Raw genomic sequence first — 18,311 nt, forward strand, 5'->3', positions numbered from 1 at the left:
CTTGATGCAGTGCCGTCTGAGGGATGGAAGATCACGGGCGCTCAGCTTAAGCTTGTGCTTTTGGCCTTTACACACTGAAATTCCTCCTGATTCCTTGAATCGTTTAAGAATATTATGCGCTGTAGAGGGACAAACATGCAAATCCTTTCCAATATTTCTTTGAGGTTCATTGTTTTTAAACATTTCAATCATTTTCTCACACATTTGTTCACAAACTGGAGATCCTCTGATCATCTTTGCTCATCAGAGACTCAGCCTTTCCTGGATGCTGCTTTTGTACCAAACCATGATTACAATCACCTGTTAACATCACCTGTTTGAAATCACATCATTATTTTTTTCTCATTACTAGCCCTAAATTGCCCCTGTCCCAACTTTTTTTGGAATGTGTTGGAGGCCTGAAATGCAGGAATGGATATTTATTAACAAATGAAATGAACAAAATAGAATGCATGATATGGACAAACCAATTATAGAAATCATTATTTCATTTATTAAAAATGTTAATCACCAAAAGACCCCGTGTGGAAGAAGTAATTGGTCTGGCTGACCAAGTCTAATTACATTTCATTTAAATTCAACACACGCAGGCTTGATTTACTGCCAGCTTTGGTTAATGCAAACATTATTAAAACAGCAATGTGAGGGAGGCTAAGAGGTCTCAACCAGCCAATCAATGCCACAATCTAAAAATCTAAAGGTTATTGACCAATACATTTATATTAGAATTATATCAGGCTGGAAAGAGGTACAGAGCCATTTTATGCAAATAAAGCAAGCTTGGGAGTTTGGTGAATTCTGTCAGAACTGATCAGACACTTCTACATTAAGAACTTATTCAGGACATCATAAAATAATTCAGATCTTCATTATTATTATTATTATTATTATTATTACATCCCCTAAACTCTCAATAATTGAATCTTGACGCCCTTCGTCAAAAATGTTGTACCCTTAAATTCAACGTGTGCGACTGCTGCTTTGTTCAGCGCTTGGCTTGAGCGGTGCTGTAAAACGTCATGCAAATATGTAAGTATGAGACGAATCTTCATTTGTGTGGAATAACAGTCAGATTCACTCAGAAAGCACCACATGTATGTGTTCAGCTGTGTTTCACTTTTAAACTTGCTCAGGGTTCTGAGAAATTGTAAGAATCTCCTTTTCCGAGAGTCTAAAATGCTTATCATTAAAATAATAATAATGTAACTTAATGTATTGCAGAACGACATAGAAACACTAAACCTCTCCTAATTATTACTGCTAATAAGTTCTCTCCACCAATTAAGAAGCATAGGTAAATAAAACAGAGGTACAGGGAAGATTATATTGTATTTTATATATTATATTTGTGTTATTTTAAGTGTCAAAAACAATCCCATTATTTTAGATGAGCCTAAAATATATGCAGTTCCACGGGACCATGGAACGCATTAACAGGTTTCCCATACATCCTTATGGGAAAAATACCTTAAAACTCAATGCCACTCCCAGAACCAGTTACCATTGTATAAGTCTCAGCACTGGCTAGTACATTATGCTATTTTAGTAACATCTTTTGCCAAGAAGTGCATAAAAACAATTCATCACACATAATGGTAAAGCCAATAGTAAAAGAAAATGTATTTACCTAACCAATGGCTAGGTTCAGGTAATGCCATGGTTTTTCTATATGTAAACACAGCCTGGGATTCAAACCATTATGCCACACGAGCTCACATTTGACTGCCGGTTGATCCATTGTGCATTCTTTCCGTTGCCGTAATGACCATGAATCAATGATAGGTGATTAGGTTCGGAGCAAATAAATTGCTGTGCACAGATTAGATTTGCACATTAATTGATGAATTTAAATTCCAGTAGCAGGAGTGGTCAGTTTAAATTGCTCCCTAGGTGTGAGTAAGTGTGAACCAGGCACTTTATGATGCCATGTGATGTACTGGCTCTGTTTCCTGGAAACAATAAGCATCTGAGCAACTACAACCTTGATCAGGATGTCACTATAGATAAATGAATACATGAATGATGGAATGACAACCGGAATGAAAATGAAAAACATGCCAGTATACAAGTGCCTGTTCTTAGCTAACCATAGGTCTATATGTGAGAGTAACTTTGGTACATGTGATGACCTGCAATGGACCCATTACAACCTTGACCTAAAAAAGATCAAGAATATACTTGCTTTAAGAACTTTAATAATGCATTTACAATCACAGGAGGGTGGCATGGTGGCTAAGTGGGTCCTGGGTTAGATCTCAAGGTGGGGTGGTCTGGGTCCTTTCTTTGTGGAGTTTGCATGTTCTCCACGTGTCCACGTGGGCTTCCTCCGGGTGCTCCGATTTCCTCCCACAATCCAAAGACATGCAAGTGAGATGAATTGGAGACACTATATTGTCCAAGGCTGTGTTCAACGTAACCAAATTGTAAAACATGACGTTAAAATCCTAATAAACAAAGAAACAATCACACTGTCACCTTGCGGCAAGAAGGTCTTGGGTTTGATTCCCAGGTGGGAAGGTCCGGGTATCTTCTGTGTGGAGTTTGCATGTTCTCCCCGTGTCTGTGTGGGTTTCCTTCAGGAGCTCCAGTTTCCTCCCAAAGTCCAAAGACAAGCAAGTGAGATGAATTGGAGATACTAAATTGTCCATGACTGTGTTTGATATTACCTTGTGAACTTATGAATCTACTGGAGTAACTACTGTTTCTGTCATGAATGTAACCAAAGTGTGTAAAACATGACATTTAAAATCCAAAAAATAAATACAATCCCAGAAGTCTCTCCATTTCTAAAGTATGCAAGTAATTTAGAAATGCTTCCCTGCTTTGTTACATGAAGTAGAGCAAGCGTACCATAATAAACTCCTTCAGGAAGAAAGTATTTATTCTGCATGACCTTCAGAATATCTCCTGAGCTATTAGAGCAGACGGTGACAGTGTTTGAAGACCTTTAACGAAACAGAATTGGGCCCATGGGTCAAACTTGTTCGAAATCGCATCATCCTCAGTGCTTAGAATAGCTGCCGAGGTTTGGTTTTACTGACCCTCAGAGACTGTGTGTGTCTCCATCTGTCTCGCTGGCTCAGTTGATGCAGATGGTCTTGAGGACTGTTACTCATGCCTTTGTTAGCCATATTCATCATCCCAATTTTTGAGCTTTTACTGATATTTACACAGATTTATGTTTGTTTATTAAGATTCTATTCAGGACAAGACAAGTAGTTACAAGTTACACATGATACACATGGTTCCAATTTACCTAACTGATGTCCTGTGGGAGGAAACCGGAGCTCTCGGAGGAAAACCACACAGACACAGGAAGAACATCCAAAATCCATACAAAAAGAACCCAGATGGCTTCACCTGGAAATCAAACTCCGGACCTTCTGGCTGTGAGACGACAGTGCTACCAGGTTATGGAAAGTAAATTAATGGAATTAGAAATCCTCAGTAGACCCTGTTAGCAAGTCAGCATTGACTTCAAATTCCTAGTAAATTAGGATCTTAATGTCTTTAATGTGAACACTCGAATATAAAAATTCCAATTCATCTCAGAACATGATGGATTTAGTTAGTACGTCAAAATAGACGTTTAATAAATAATTCATGAATTAATTACCATCAGGAATGGGAATCACTTATACACTGATAAATGGGAACTTTTAAATAGAACATGTAATGTAACATTTGTTAATTTTTTCCTACTTTAATGACATTTTAAATATTCAACTTTACTTTACTTTCACGTGCTTAAGTTCTTATACCAGACTAACCTTTTCAATGCTGTTGGGATTGCTTGGACACACATTACTGCTCGATTCTTCTATGTTCATGTATGTTTCTGTATTGACCTTTTTTAAAAGGTTCTTTTATTTGTAGGACCAGAACCTGCTGGGGTCTTTATGACTAACCCAAAAAAATCTACTGCACTTTCAGATAATAATAAAAATATAAATAATAATAATAATTATAATAATATAGAACTTCCGCCACAACAAAAACAGCTCATACTGTTTCAGTAATGTTTACTGAAAGTCATAAGGATTATGAGCTCAAACGGCACTGTGCAAAAAGTTAAATTATAGCAACAACTAGCTTATAAATACACTTTTTTATGTTTTTTTTAATGTATGTAATTATTTAGACAATATCTCGAACTTTAAGTTAAGCAACACAAATACTGTATGTTTTAAATGTAAAGTGTAAAAATTGGGGGTACCTCCTATATCAGCCCCGGTTTCATCTACAGAGGCAGATTTGATATCTTTTGTCACTCTCCTTGCCAGGAGATTGTTATTGCTCAAGTGGAAATCACCTATACCTCCTTCACATACTATGTGGATGAGAGAGATCGTTCATGTAATGAAGCTGGAAAAAATTAGGCATCTTAGGAATGGCTCAGTTTGGGACCCTTTCTTAGACCATATTAGAAATATATCTACATTAGACTGTCCTTAATTAGCTGAGCTGGTTGTTCATTCACCCCCCCCCCCCCCCCCCCCTTTTTTTGTGATTTCTCTGTAATTATTCAGATTCTGACTGTAAAGTTTGTATTTGGACTACATGCTTCGCTCTGTTTTAGGCGTGACTGTCCCACTCCTTTTCTATATTTGGTTTATTTATGTTTATTTTTATTATTTTACTCTTTGTATTTTTTTATCCCTGGGTATTGCTTTGTAATTTGTTTCGACTATGTACACTTTGATATCCAGAATGTTTTGCTGTGTTGTTTAATAGTTAAAATAAGAAAATAATGAAAAAAAAAAATGTAAAAATTGGGTTTATTTCCTACGTGGAGTGGTGGAGTGGTTCGGGTCCTTTCTGTGTGGATTCTGCATGTTCTCCCTGTGTCTGTGTGGGTTTTCTCCGGGAGCTTTGGTTTCCTCCGTAATCAGGGCCACAGGGGGTGCTGGAGCCTATCCCAGCTCTCAATGAGTGCCCTGGATAGGGACACCTAAGTGTAATTTTAGTATCTCCAATTAGTCTGAATGCATGTCTTTGGTCTGTGGGAGGAAACCCGAGCTCTCGAATGTAACCGAAGTGTGTAAAACCTGACATTAAAATTCTAATTAATAAATACATGCACTCAAGAGTGTTGTAATTTTCAATAATACCAATATTAATTATTGTTGTAAATAATATACCTCCTATTTACAACATATACTCCCTAAGTAGAGCATAATTTAAAGACAGTACAAAAATACATAGTGCACTGTTCCCACCCATAAATTTAGTCAACATACTGTATAGCTTTTTTTATTGTAATAAAAGATTTCATGTTTTATTGATTTTGCAGGAGGAACCATTTGTCATGGTGTCTGAGAATGTTCTGGGAAAACCCAAGAAGTATCAGGGATTCTCCATCGATGTCCTGGATGCACTGTCTAACTACCTGGGATTCAAGTACGAGATCTACGTGGCCCCCGATCACAAATATGGCAGCCAACAAGCTGATGGTACCTGGAATGGTCTGATTGCAGAACTGGTGTTCAAGGTAGGATATCGCTCAGCAAGTCATTCATCATCAACAGTTAAAAAACGTGTTTGTTTTCTAAAATAGAAAATCGAGAGTGTGAATGTGGATTATATCAAAGTCACAGTATCACACAGAGGCCAGCAAAGTAAAAGTGTAAAAAAAAAAAAAAAAAAGCAATTTTAGTAGTCAGAGGTCAGCGGAGCATTTTCAGCTCCATTACCCAGCACCGCATGCTGCTTTCCATTATGAGATATTTGACAGTACCTTGTCATGCTTTCACTTTCTCCTTTCTCCCCATGGCTAACCTGCTCTTCAAGTGGACAGCCAGGAAAGTGGCTTCATGGGCTGTTCTGCAGATTATTATCATTTCTAGACAGACACGAGGCGTTTTGTTCTGTGGGAACTTCAGTTCTGTGTGCTTCACTTCCATTTTTTTAAGCTAATGTATCTTTTTATGGATTTAAAATGATGTTTTGTTAGCAGAAATAATTTTGTGCAGGCGGTGCACTTGATTAAAAGGTTTTCATTTGGTTTTATCATTTTTACTGAATAATGCATTGATTTTTACGAGTTCGTTCACTAGAGTTGCATTTTTTACTACAGCTGGTACACACTGGCACTGTGGCTCTACATAAATAGGGAAGAAGCATTTTATGAACCACTAAATGGCTAAAAGCATGTGGACATCTGACCATGAGCTTGTTGGCATCCCATTTCAAAACCATGGGCATTAATATAGAGTTGCTGTCTATCATTGCTGTCTGTAACAGATACAAATTATATAATGGCATAATAATTTAGTAGTGAAGCCTGGCTTCGAACCCCAGCTGGAATCGGTCCGGGTCCTTTCTGTGTGGAGTTTGCATGTTCTCCCCGTGTCTGCTTTCTTCCGGGAGCTCCGGTTTCCTCCCACAGTCTAAAGACGTGCAAGTGAGGTGAACTGAAGATACAACGTTTTTCATGAATGTGTTTGGCAATAAACGTGGCACAGTGACTCGGTGGGTAGCACTGTCACCTCACAGCAAGAAGGTCCTGGGTTGAATCCCCAGACGAGTCCTTTCTGTGTGGAGTTGGCATGTTCTCCCCGTGTCTGCGTGGGTTTCTTCCGGGAGCTCCGGTTTCCTCCCACAGTCCAAAAACATGCAGTCAGGTTAACTGGAGACTCTGAATTGCTCTATAGGTGAATGGGTGCCTTTATGAGTGTGTGTGTATATGTGTCTGCCCTGTGATGGACTGGTGTGCACAAGGTGTTTCTGTGTGCCTTGTGCCCGTTGAAAAGCTGTGACAGGCTCCAGCACCCACCCACCCCCGCGACCCTGATTGGATAAGCGTTTAAGAAAGTGAGTGAGTGAGTGTACCGCCCAAGTTTTCAACCACAGCTGAAAACCAGGTTCGAATCTCAGAGCTGATATTGCCTGGCCAAGCATCAACACATGAATGATTACCTTTGTCTGAAGGGGGATGGACGAAGCACTTCCATGAATTGGCACCCTGTTTGGGACACTCCTATCTTGTGCCCAGTGTTTCCTGCTGAAACCAGACTGAAACAAAAACCCAACTAGGATTAAAAGATTGATGAAAATGAAGTGAATTTAGTATTTTGTTCTCTACATGCAACTGTTAAAAATATGAAATAATTATTGTTAATTAGAAAAGAGTCTAAAACAATTATTACTAAAACCTTGAAAATGCTTAAGTGCTTGTTAAAAAAAATTTTTTTTCCATTCTCCTATGTATATAGAATATTAAATGGGTTGTAAAACTCATAATATCCCAATTAGAGCATGTATTGTAAATATTAAGCTGTTATGAATTTGGCTAAATAAAATGACTAATTTATTCTTACTCACTCACTTTCTAAGCCGCTTAATCCTAATCGGGGCCACAGGGGGTGCTGGAGCCTATCCCAGCTCTCAATGGGCACAAGGAACACAGAAACACCCTGGACAGGGCGCTTGTCTATCACAGGGCAGACATACCCACACACATTCACAACTTAACACACACACACCTAAGGGCAATTTTGTATCTCCAATCAGTCTGACTGCATGTCCTTGGATTTTGGGAGGAAACTGGAGCACCCGGAGGAAACCCACACAGACACGGGGAGAACATGCAAATTTTATACCAAAAGGACTCAGACCGCTTCACCTGGGAATCAATCCCAGGACCTTCTTGCTGTGAGGCGACAGTGCTAGCCATTGAGTCACTGTGTTGCCACTGTTGGGCCCCTGAGTTGTTTGAATTGTATTTCGTCATAATTGTAACTCACTTGGATAAAAGCGTCTGCTAAATGCCACAAATGTAAACGTACGAAAGTTCTTCAAAAAGTTTCCACACTTTTAAAAACTCTATTTATTAAGAATTGCAAAAACAAATGACACAATTTTCTACACAATCACCTTCTGATGCATTTCTCCCAGCATCATACCAACTTTTTAATGCCATCTGCAAAAATGTTTTTGGTTAAGTGCATAGCCACTGATGCATCGCTGCTTTAACATCATCGCATGAAAATCTTCTTCCCCTTAAAGCTTCTTTTTTTTCTCCCTCTTTTTCACAGATTTTTTTTGCCCCCTAATCTGGTCGTATCCAACTACCCTGGTTGCGTTACGCTTCACCTCTACCGATACAACCCTGAGGAGCTTCACAACCGACACACGCCCCCTCTCACACGTGTATCAGTACCGACTGCCTCTTTTCACCTGCACGAGTCGAGTTCATATGCAGATCAGCCTTGTGCATGGAGAGCCACACCCTGATCAGCATTATTCCCCAACTCCGAGCAGGCGCCATCAATCAGCCAGCAGAGGTCATAATTGCATTATGAGGAACCCTGGTCTTGCTTTCCCATCCCTGAACAACAGCCAATTGTTGTTCATGTGGCCACCCAACCCAGGCGAATGGCAGAGCTGAGATTCGATATGATGTATTCGAAATCCCAGCTCTGGTGTGCCTGCGTGTTTAAAATGTGGAAATCAGGCCGCTCAGGTGGCGCAGCGGTAAAAACACACGCTGAAACCAGAGCTGGGGTCTGGCTGAGGCTGAGCGGCCACATGAACAGCAATAGACCTGTTGTTCAGATGGGCAGGACTAAGCCGGATGGGGTCTCTCTCTCATGACTGGTGCAATTATGACCTCTGCTGGCTGATTGGTGGCGCCTGCACAGAGATGAGAAAAAAGTGCTCTCAGGGTGTGTCTCTTCGTACACAACGCTGAGTTGCACTGCACTCGTCAAAGTGTAGGTGATAAATGCATACGGCATGCTGCCCACGTGTCAGAGGGGGCGTGGGTTAGCTTCGTTCTCCTCAATCAGAGCAGGGATCGGCATTGGTGGAGAGGAAGCATGATGCAATGGGGCAATTGGACGTACCAAAAGGGAGAAAAAGGGGAGAAAATGCATAAAGAAAAAAAAAAAAAAGTGTCAATCAGATGGCGCTAAATCCAGACTATAAGCTCTCTCTTTCTCTCAGACATGAACAATCACTACTCCTCCCACCCTCACGTTTCTAACTAAAACATAAAATTGCAGAAACTTTTTGAAGATCCCTTGTATATGTAATTATTCTGTTAAACAAATACAAGAAGTCTCAATTCTTTTAGATTTAATAATGTGAATCATTTTGCCTCTATTAATATAAAGATGCAGTATTTAAATACAAGGTTTAATAAATAAACACTAGGACCTATTTGGATTTTTGTTTCTTCAAATAAATGCACCCATTGCTCATACAGACGTTGCATAACACAACACTGTTTTAATGCATGCATTTTTTATTCAACAGCCTTTGATGTTGCAGTAAAAAATTCAGCCTGTAAGGCACAATGAATCCGTTACTCTACGGGACTCATGGGAGTGGAACACTGTTTCCAGTAACTGACTAATCTGCATAGATGAAAATAAAATTAATAAATAAATAAGATTTGGTAAGTCTGTAGAAGTAAAGATGTGAAGGCAGCTCACATACATGAATACGTGGAACTTATTCTAATGGACATTCTGAGATATTTTTGTCCATGTAGATTTTTAATATGCGGCATAAATGACCGTTTCTGGCTGTGTAAGCATTTTGTTCCCCTAGCAGACCATGAAATTAGCGGCTTTATTCAGCTGTGAATTAATTGTGGGTGGAGGGATGAGAAACATCAACTTGTACTGCTTCCATTAAGATCTCGTCACATTTATTTTACTTGAATGCAAGTTTGAGAAGGAAACTATTTAGTTAGTAATAACGTCGTGCCAATTTACAGAATTATTATAAAGAAAGGATCAGATGTTTCTAAATGTACTTACTGAACTCAGGATAAACTTAGGATTGCATGTGGTGTACAAAATGCAACCCCACATCAGAAAAAGTTGGGACAGCATGGAAAATGCAAATAGAATAAAAATGCAGTGGTTCTTACATTTACTTTGACTTTTATTTGATTGCAGACAGTTTAAATCCCGAAATATTTCATGTTTTATCTGCTCAACTTTATTTCATTTATTAATAAACATTCATTCCTGCAGTTCAGACCTGCCACACATTCTAAAAACGGTTGGGACGGGGGCAATTTAGGGCTAGTAATGAGGTGAAAAAACGAAATAATGATGTGATTCCAAACAGGTGACGTCAACAGGTGATTGTAATCATGATTTGGTACAAAAGCAGGTGTAGTCTAGTGGTTAAGGTACTGGACTAGCAATCGAAAGGTTGCTGTTTCAAGCCCCTCCACTGCCAGGTTGCCGCTGTTGGGCCCTTGAGCAAGGCCCTTAACCCTGAATTGCTTAGACAATATACTGTCACTGTAATGTAAGTCGCTTTGGACAAAAGCGTCTGCTAAATGCTGAAAATGTAAATGTAATGTAAATGTAAAAGCAGCATCCAGGAAAGGCTGAGTCTTTGATGAGCAAAGACGATCAGAGGATCTTCAGTTTGTCAACAAATGTGTGAGAAAATTATTAAAATGTTTAAAAACAATGTACCTCAAAGAAAGATTGAAAGGGATTTGCATATTTCTCCCTCTACAGTGCATAATATCATTAAACGATTCAAGGAATCGAGAGGAATTTCATTAATGCAGAAAAGTACATTGAGATCTTAGAGCAACATGTGCTGCCTTCAAGACGTCATCTTTTCCAGGGGCGTCCATGCATTTCTCAACAAGACAATGCAAAACCACATGCTGCACACATTACAAAGGCATGACTGCGGAAGAAGAGGGTACGGGTACTGGACTGGCCTGCCTGCAGTCCTGACATGTCCCCAATAGAGAATGCTCGGTGCCAAAACGTCTTTTAAGTGTGGTGAAAAGGAATGGCAACATTACAAGTGGTAAATGCTTTACTGTCCCAACTTTTTTGGAAAGTGTTGCAGGTCTGAAATGCAGGAATGAATGTTTATTAATAAATGAAATGAAGTTGAGCAGATAAAACATGAAATATCTCAGGTTCATCCTGTCTGCAATCAAATAAAAGTCAAAGTAAAATGTAAGGAACCTTTTTTTTTATAATTTGCATTTTCCATACTGTCCCAACTTTTTCTGATTTGGGGTTGTATGATTAGTAAAAAAAAATGCAAAAAAATCCAAGTAACTCCAAATTGTCAACTTTTTTCCAATGTCATGTTTAATACACGTTTCACATAATCCTGGACAAGGTAAGAAACCCTGGCTGCAGGAACACAATGCCAATCAAACACAGACCCTTTTTTTTCCCTCACAGCAGCAAAGCTTTGCCCAGTTCAGTTTTTCAACCTGCTTTTGGAATGTAAAGCGTGCTCGTTTTATCTCCACACAGCATGTTAAAGACTTGGTTCAGCAGGTGGCTCTGGTTCTACCAGCAGGCATTAATGTAAAGGCATAGAAATCAGATGAGGCTTCAACCCTGTGCAAATACAGAGGTCATCCAGCTCTCTCTCCTTTTAACTCAGCCATTCAGGCTAATGGGAGTCAGTCAGGTGAGGCTCAACACTCGCCCGGTGCTAATGAAAACGGACACTTGGACTTGCAGAGGAGGCTAATGATTCCTGACATAGCCTTTCACCAGACCCTATAGGCTCGCCTCTCCTCTAACTGTCTGAACGCCTGCCAACACAAAGTTTTTAAGCTAAATATATATATATATATATATATATATAAATAAGAAGGTTGTTTTGTTGTTTTTTCTTTTTTGTGAGATCTGCATCTGAGTGCTGGAGATGCATTTCCACAAAGCAGCAGACAATATAGCCTCTAGCTGACATATAGGCTGTGCTTTTTTTTCCCCTCACCATGTTTGTTTGCTTTTCAATCTAATATTGTGTTATTTATTGGGCTAGAAAAAATGAGTGTTATGCCTGGACACGTCTCCTGATTTGACTTTGGGGTAATATGAGTGATTACAGTTATTAAGGAAAAAGTAAACATCAGAATATGAAGTGGATTTTGATTAGATGTCACAAATTTGCATGGTTTGTACTACACATTCATAATGGCCTTTTGGCATCACCCTTTTATTTTAATATGGTAAAAGTGACACAGCCCCAAATCAGAAAAAGTTGGGACAGCATGGAAAATGCAAATAATAAAAAAAACACAGAGTTTCTTACATTTACTTTGACTTTTATTTGATTGCAGACAGGATGAACCTGAGATATTTCATGTTTTATCTGCTCAACTTCATTTCATTTATTAATAAACATCAATTCCTGCATTTCAGGCCTGCAACACATTCCAAAAAAAGTTGGGACAGTAAAGCATTTACCACTTTGTAATGTTGCTATTCCTTGTCACCACACTTAAAAGACATTTCAGCACCGAGGAGACCAAGTGATTTAGTGTTTCAGCTTTTATTTTGTCTCATTCTTCCTGCAAACACGTCTTAAGATGTGCAACAGTACGGGGTCGTCGTTGTCGCATTTTTCCTTTCAGAATTCTCTGCACATTCTCTATTGGGGACATGTCAGGACTGCAGGCAGGCCAGTCCAGTACCCGTACCCTCTTCTTCCGCAGCCATGCCTTTGTAATGTGTGCAGCATGTGGTCTTGTTGAAAAATGCTGGACGTCCCTGGAAAAGATGACGTCTTGAAGGCAGCACATGTTGCTCTAAGATCTCAACGTACTTTTCTGCATTAATGCTGCCACCACAGAAGTGTAAATGACCTTTACCAAGGGCACTGACACAGCCCCATACCATGACAGACCCTGACTTTTGGACTTGTAGCTGATAACAGTCTGGATGGTCCTTTTTGTCTTTGGTCCGGAGCACACGGCGTCCATTTTTTTTCAAAAAAAGACCTGAAATGCTGATTCATCTGACCACAATACACGTTTCCACTGTGTGATGGTCTATCCTAGATGCTTCAGAGCCCAGAGAAGTCGACGCCGCTTCTAGACATGATTAACATAAAACTTTACTGTCCAAAAAAGAAGCCTTAAGTGGTATTTGTGCATGTAACTCTGTATTGTAGAGCTTGTCAAAGGTTTGCCAAAGTAATCCCTCACCCATGTGGTTATATCAGCTATTGTTGATGGCGGTTCTTGATGCAGTGCCGTCTGACGGATTGAAGATCATGGTTGTTCAGCTTAAGCTTGCACCCTTGGCCTTTATGCACTGAAATTCCTCCAGATCCCTTGAATCGTTTAATGATATTATGCACTGTAGAGGAGAAATATGCAAATACATTGTACATTGGTACATTGTTTTTAAACATTTCAATCATTTTCTCACACATTTGCTGACAAACTGGAGATCCTCTGATCATCTTTGCTCATCAAAGACTCAGCCTGTCCTGGATTCTGCTTTTGTACCAAATCATGATTACAATCACCTGTTAACATCACCTGTTTGGAATCACATCATTATTTAGTTTTTTCGCCTTATTACTAGCCCGAAATTGCCCCCGTCCCAACTTGGAATGTGTTGCAGGCCTGAAATGCAGGAATGGATGTTTATTAACAAATGAGTCAAAACATGAAATATCTCAAGTTCATCCTGTCTGCAATCAAATAAAAGTAAATGTAAATGTAAGGAACACTGTGTTTTTATTAGCATTTCCCACACTGTCCCAACTTTTTCTGATTTGTGGTTGTAAGTAAATCTACATTATTTTTGAAGCATTTCTGTAACTTATATTCTTGTTTTCACAGAGGGCAGATGTGGGAATCTCAGCGCTGACCATCACTCCAGAGCGGGAGAGCGTAGTGGACTTCACCACCCGCTACATGGACTACTCGGTGGGAGTGCTGCTGAGGAAGGCCGAGCGGACAGTGGACATGTTTGCCTGCCTGGCACCCTTCGACCTTTCACTGTGGGCATGTATCGCGGGCACCGTGCTACTTGTAGGAACCCTGGTTTACTTGCTCAACTGGCTCAATCCACCACGGCTGCCCATGGGCTCTGTGTCATCCACCACGCTCTACAACTCCATGTGGTTCGTCTATGGCTCCTTCGTCCAGCAGGGTGAGTACGCCAGACTGGCATGTTTAGCGCCTGATTGTGAGCATTTGTTTATCAAAACATATTATACACTTTTGGTGTGTTTGAAAAGTCAGGTTATTCGAACGCTCTACTGAGACAGTGATTGTCAATAACACAGTTTACTAAGCTAACACAGTTATTCAAACCAATGGGATGAGGTGGCACAACGCGCTAGCATGTCAACTAATGTCTCCCTCCGTGTACCGAAAACGGTTAAATTCACTGACAAGCCCAGATTTGCAAATAAATGACACTTGTGCAAGTTTATGCAAATTAAAAATCAATAATAATTTATTTACGTTTCAAAATAACTCCATTGGTTTCTCCACACCGTCCACCATGTTTTGTTTATTTTTTTCTGTGAGAAAAGTTGTGCCGCATTGAATGCTGGGATTGCCTTCACCGCTAATGCCTAGTTCACACTACACGATTTTCCCCCTGATTTTTGGTCGCCGACTGGTCAGTGCTAGATTTGCCGGCTCGGGAGCAACTTGGCGTTTGCTCGGCGATCGGAACTCTGCTCTCAACTGCTATGTGTGAACTATCCAACATCTCGATCCAAAGTTATATATCTAGCTTGTCAGATATCTGAATCTGAGTTGCTCGAATGACAATGAGTGCTATGTCGAACAGCCAATGAGAACGCAAGATACGGTGTGAGGGGAAACGCAGGGGAGGCGTTTTGAAAAGGGGGGACAGGGGCTTAATATAGTTTATATCAGAATACACTGGTACACACACAAGTTTTACAGTATTTCTGACCTGATCGTTCTCTACAAAACACCCATGCTGCATTGCAGAAAAATTTTATTAACCTCCAACTCACTATTGTTCCTCTTTGCTTTAACGCTGCACATCAGCGCACAAACTTTGATCACTCGCTACTTGTTGACATGCATTTTCGGATGTGGTATCATTAAACCCCTCGTCACTTCTCGTGTTTGTTTTCGTGACAAAACTTAGTTTGGGAGACCAGAGAAGCTCGCCTGCGATTCCAGGTGGTGATAGATGGTGTAATGTGAAGCCCACACCGACTTGAAAGACTCCCGATTACAAGAGATCCAGTTGTGTAGTGTGAACTGTACAGCGACCTGACGACTTGGAAAGTCGTGTAGTGTGAACTTGGCATAAGGCAGCATCGTTCTTGAGTCAAAATACTGTTGACATTTTAAAATACCTAATGCCAAGTTCACACTACACGACTTTCCAAGTCGTCAGGTCGCTGTACAGTTCACACTACACAACTGGATCTCTTGTAATCGGGAGTCTTTCAAGTCGGTGTGGCTTTCACACTACACGACTGATCGGTGATAGGGGGTTTCACAGTACACCATCTATCACCAACTGGAATGGCAGGCGAGCTTCTCTGGTCTCCCAAACTACGTTTTGTCACGAAAACAAACGTGAGAAGTGACAAAATGTTTAATGATACCACGTCCAAAAATGCATGTCTACAAGTAGCGAGCGATCAAAGTTTGTGCGCTGATGTGCAGCATAAAATCAAGGAGAAAAAATAAATGAATCTGAGTGGATTTGGCTACATGAACATCATGGATTGTTCTATAGTGAGGTTGGAGGTTAATAAATATTTTTGCAATGCAACGTTGGTGTTTTGTTGAGAACGATCAGGTCAGAAATACTGTAAAACTTGTGTGTGTACCAGTGTATTCTGATATAAACTACATTAAGCCCCTGTCCCACCTGTTTACAACCCCTCCCCTGCGTTTCCCCTCACACCGTATCTTGCATTCTCATTGGCTGTTCGACATAGCACGCACTGCCAGTCAGGTAACTCAGATTCAGATATCTGACATGCTAGGAATCTTGCTTCGGGAGCGCTCGGCGAGCCGCTTGGATCGAGTTGTTGAGTAGTTCACACATAGCGATTGAGAGCCGAGTTTCGAACGCCGAGCGAACGCCAAATTGCTCCCGAGTTGGCAAATCTAGCGCAGACCAGTCTGCGAGCGATCAGGGCAAAAATCTAGACACTAGGTACTAGGCATTACTAGTGAGCATATTAAGGCATCTAGGATTTCGAACCGGCTACTTCTCGGGAGCACACGTAGGGTGATGTAAATGCTGTCTATGTAGAGAGCGCACTAGGTTTTTGAACACACCCTTTGACTTCCTTTCCCATTTCGATAAAAACAAACAAAACAAAAAATAGAGAAAAATGCAGCTGGTCTGGTGCAAACGCTGAAAGTCTTGAATGGAAAAGGCTTGCTGATGATGCCTAAGGAAGAAAAAATTACAGAATCAGTTAGCCTTATTGTTGCGGCTAATTATTCATTAAAATTTTTAGGCATGTTGAGCAGCAGGAGGCTTAATTTAGCAAAACAAATACAGACCGCATCTTCAAAAATCAGAAAACTGTCTCAGTCATGTGATGATTATAATGACGATAATGATACTGGCTAATTGCTCCCTTCAATTCGCAGCGATCTGTCTTCGACTTGTATTCATTGTAGATTTAAAATACAGACACTCAGGCAAAATTCGACTCATTAATACATCTGTGAGCTTCAGCAGCAACAATACCGCAATTTGCTCATCGTAAAAAGAGTAAATAAGTCTGATTGCGTTCAGTCTAATATAAGATCGACCAATGAGCACGCAGATGCAAAAGACTTGCACAAACATCACAAAACTATACTAATGAAAGAGGAAAAACTTAAGTTGCTGTTGTGTTCAATACGTTTTTAACCTTTGTAAATTGCCTTATCCTGGCCAGGGTCAGAGTGGGTTCAGAGCCTATTCTTAGAAACACAGGGTTCAAAGTCGGTCATAATGCAACTGCAACACACACATAATTACACCTTTACAGATGCACTTAACAAGGACCTGATACACCGACAAGGCATAACATTATGACCACTCACAGGTGAAGTGAATAACACTGATTATCTCTTCATCACAGCACCTGTTAGTGGGTGGGATATATTAGGCAGCAAGTGAACATTTTATCCTCAAAGTTGATGTTAGAAGCAGGAAAAATGGGCCAGTGTAAGTTTGACAAGGGTCAAATTGTGATGGCTAGACAACCGGGTCAGAGCATCTCCAAAACTGCAGCTCTGTGGGGTGTTTCCGGTCTGCAGTGGTCAGTATCTATCAAAACTGGTCCAAGGTAAGAACAGTGGTAAACCGGCGACCGGGTCATGGGTGGCCAAGGCTCATTTGATGCACGTTGGGAGTGAAGGCTGGCCCGTGTGGTCCGACCCAACAGACGAGCTACTATAGCTCAAATTGCTGAAGAAGTTAATGCTTGTTCTGATAGCAAGGTGTCAGAATACACAGTGCATCACAGTCTGTTGCATGTGGGGCAGCAAAAGGGGGGCCAACACAATATTAGGAGGGTGGTCATAATATTATGCTTCATCGGTCCAAATCATTAAGTGCTGAGTGCCCAGAGTCTATTTTAGAAACTGTGAATGAATCATTTGGAAAAGATTTTGGCTGGTGAGTCAGTTTAGCCCATCTATTCGTAGTTCCTCAAACTGAGCTTGCCTCAGAGTAGATAAATAAACTCTGGGCATTGGTTATGGTGAGTAGTGTGTAATTCATTGGTTATGGTGAGTAGTGTGTAATTCACAATAATAATGTAGTGAGTAGTCTCAACGAAATTGTGACTAATTTTGGTGCATAATGGATTTATTCATTCATTCATCTTCATTAAGCGGGCGGCACGGTGGCTCAGTGGGTAGCACAGTCGCCTCCCAGCAAGAAGGTCCTGGGTTTGATCCCCAGGCGGGGTGGTCCGGGTCCTTTCTGTGTAGAGTTTGCATGTTTTCCCTGTGTCTGTGTGAGTTTCCTCCGGGAGCTCTGATTTCCTCCCACAGTCCAAAGACATGCAAGTGAGGTGAACTGGAGATGCAAAATTGTCCATGACTGTGTTCGATATAACCTTGTGAACTGATGAATCTTGTGTAATGAGTAACTACCGTTCCTGTCATAAATGTAACAAAAGAGTGTAAAACATGATGTTAAATTCGTAATACATAATTAAATAAGTAAAATCTTTATTAAGCATTTAGGGCAGCACGGTGGCTTAGTGGGTAGCCTCACAGCAAGAAGGTCCTGGGTTTGATCCCCAGGCGGGGCGGTCCGGGTCCCTTCTGTGTGGAGTTTGCATGTTCTCCCTGTGTCTGCGTGGGTTTCCTTTGGGAGCTCCGGTTTTCTACCACAGTCCAAAATCATGCAGTCAGGTGAACTGGAGACACTGAATTGCCCTATAGGTGAATGAGTGTGTATGTGTGTGTGTCTACCCTGCAATGGACTGGCGCCCCGTCCAGGGTGTTACTGTGTGCCTTGCGCCTATTGAAAAGCTGGGATAGGCTCCCCTTGGATAAGCGGTTGATTGAGTGAGTGAGTGAGTGAGTTTATTAAGCACTTTATTTT

General features: G+C 40.6%; 1 protein-coding gene across 1 annotated transcript in view; it reads left to right on the forward strand.

Moving 5' to 3' along the window:
• The window catches only part of grid2 (glutamate receptor, ionotropic, delta 2), a 744,839-nt gene that overhangs the window by 611,167 nt on the left and 115,361 nt on the right, over window positions 1–18,311 (forward strand). The window contains exons 10-11 of the mRNA XM_062998321.1: window positions 5,294–5,491; window positions 13,586–13,898. Coding sequence (XP_062854391.1) covers window positions 5,294–5,491; window positions 13,586–13,898 — 511 coding nt within the window. The remainder of the gene's footprint in view (window positions 1–5,293; window positions 5,492–13,585; window positions 13,899–18,311) is intronic.

This window comes from Trichomycterus rosablanca, chromosome 7 (assembly GCF_030014385.1).
Source record: "Trichomycterus rosablanca isolate fTriRos1 chromosome 7, fTriRos1.hap1, whole genome shotgun sequence".
Classification (NCBI taxonomy): domain Eukaryota; kingdom Metazoa; phylum Chordata; class Actinopteri; order Siluriformes; family Trichomycteridae; genus Trichomycterus; species Trichomycterus rosablanca.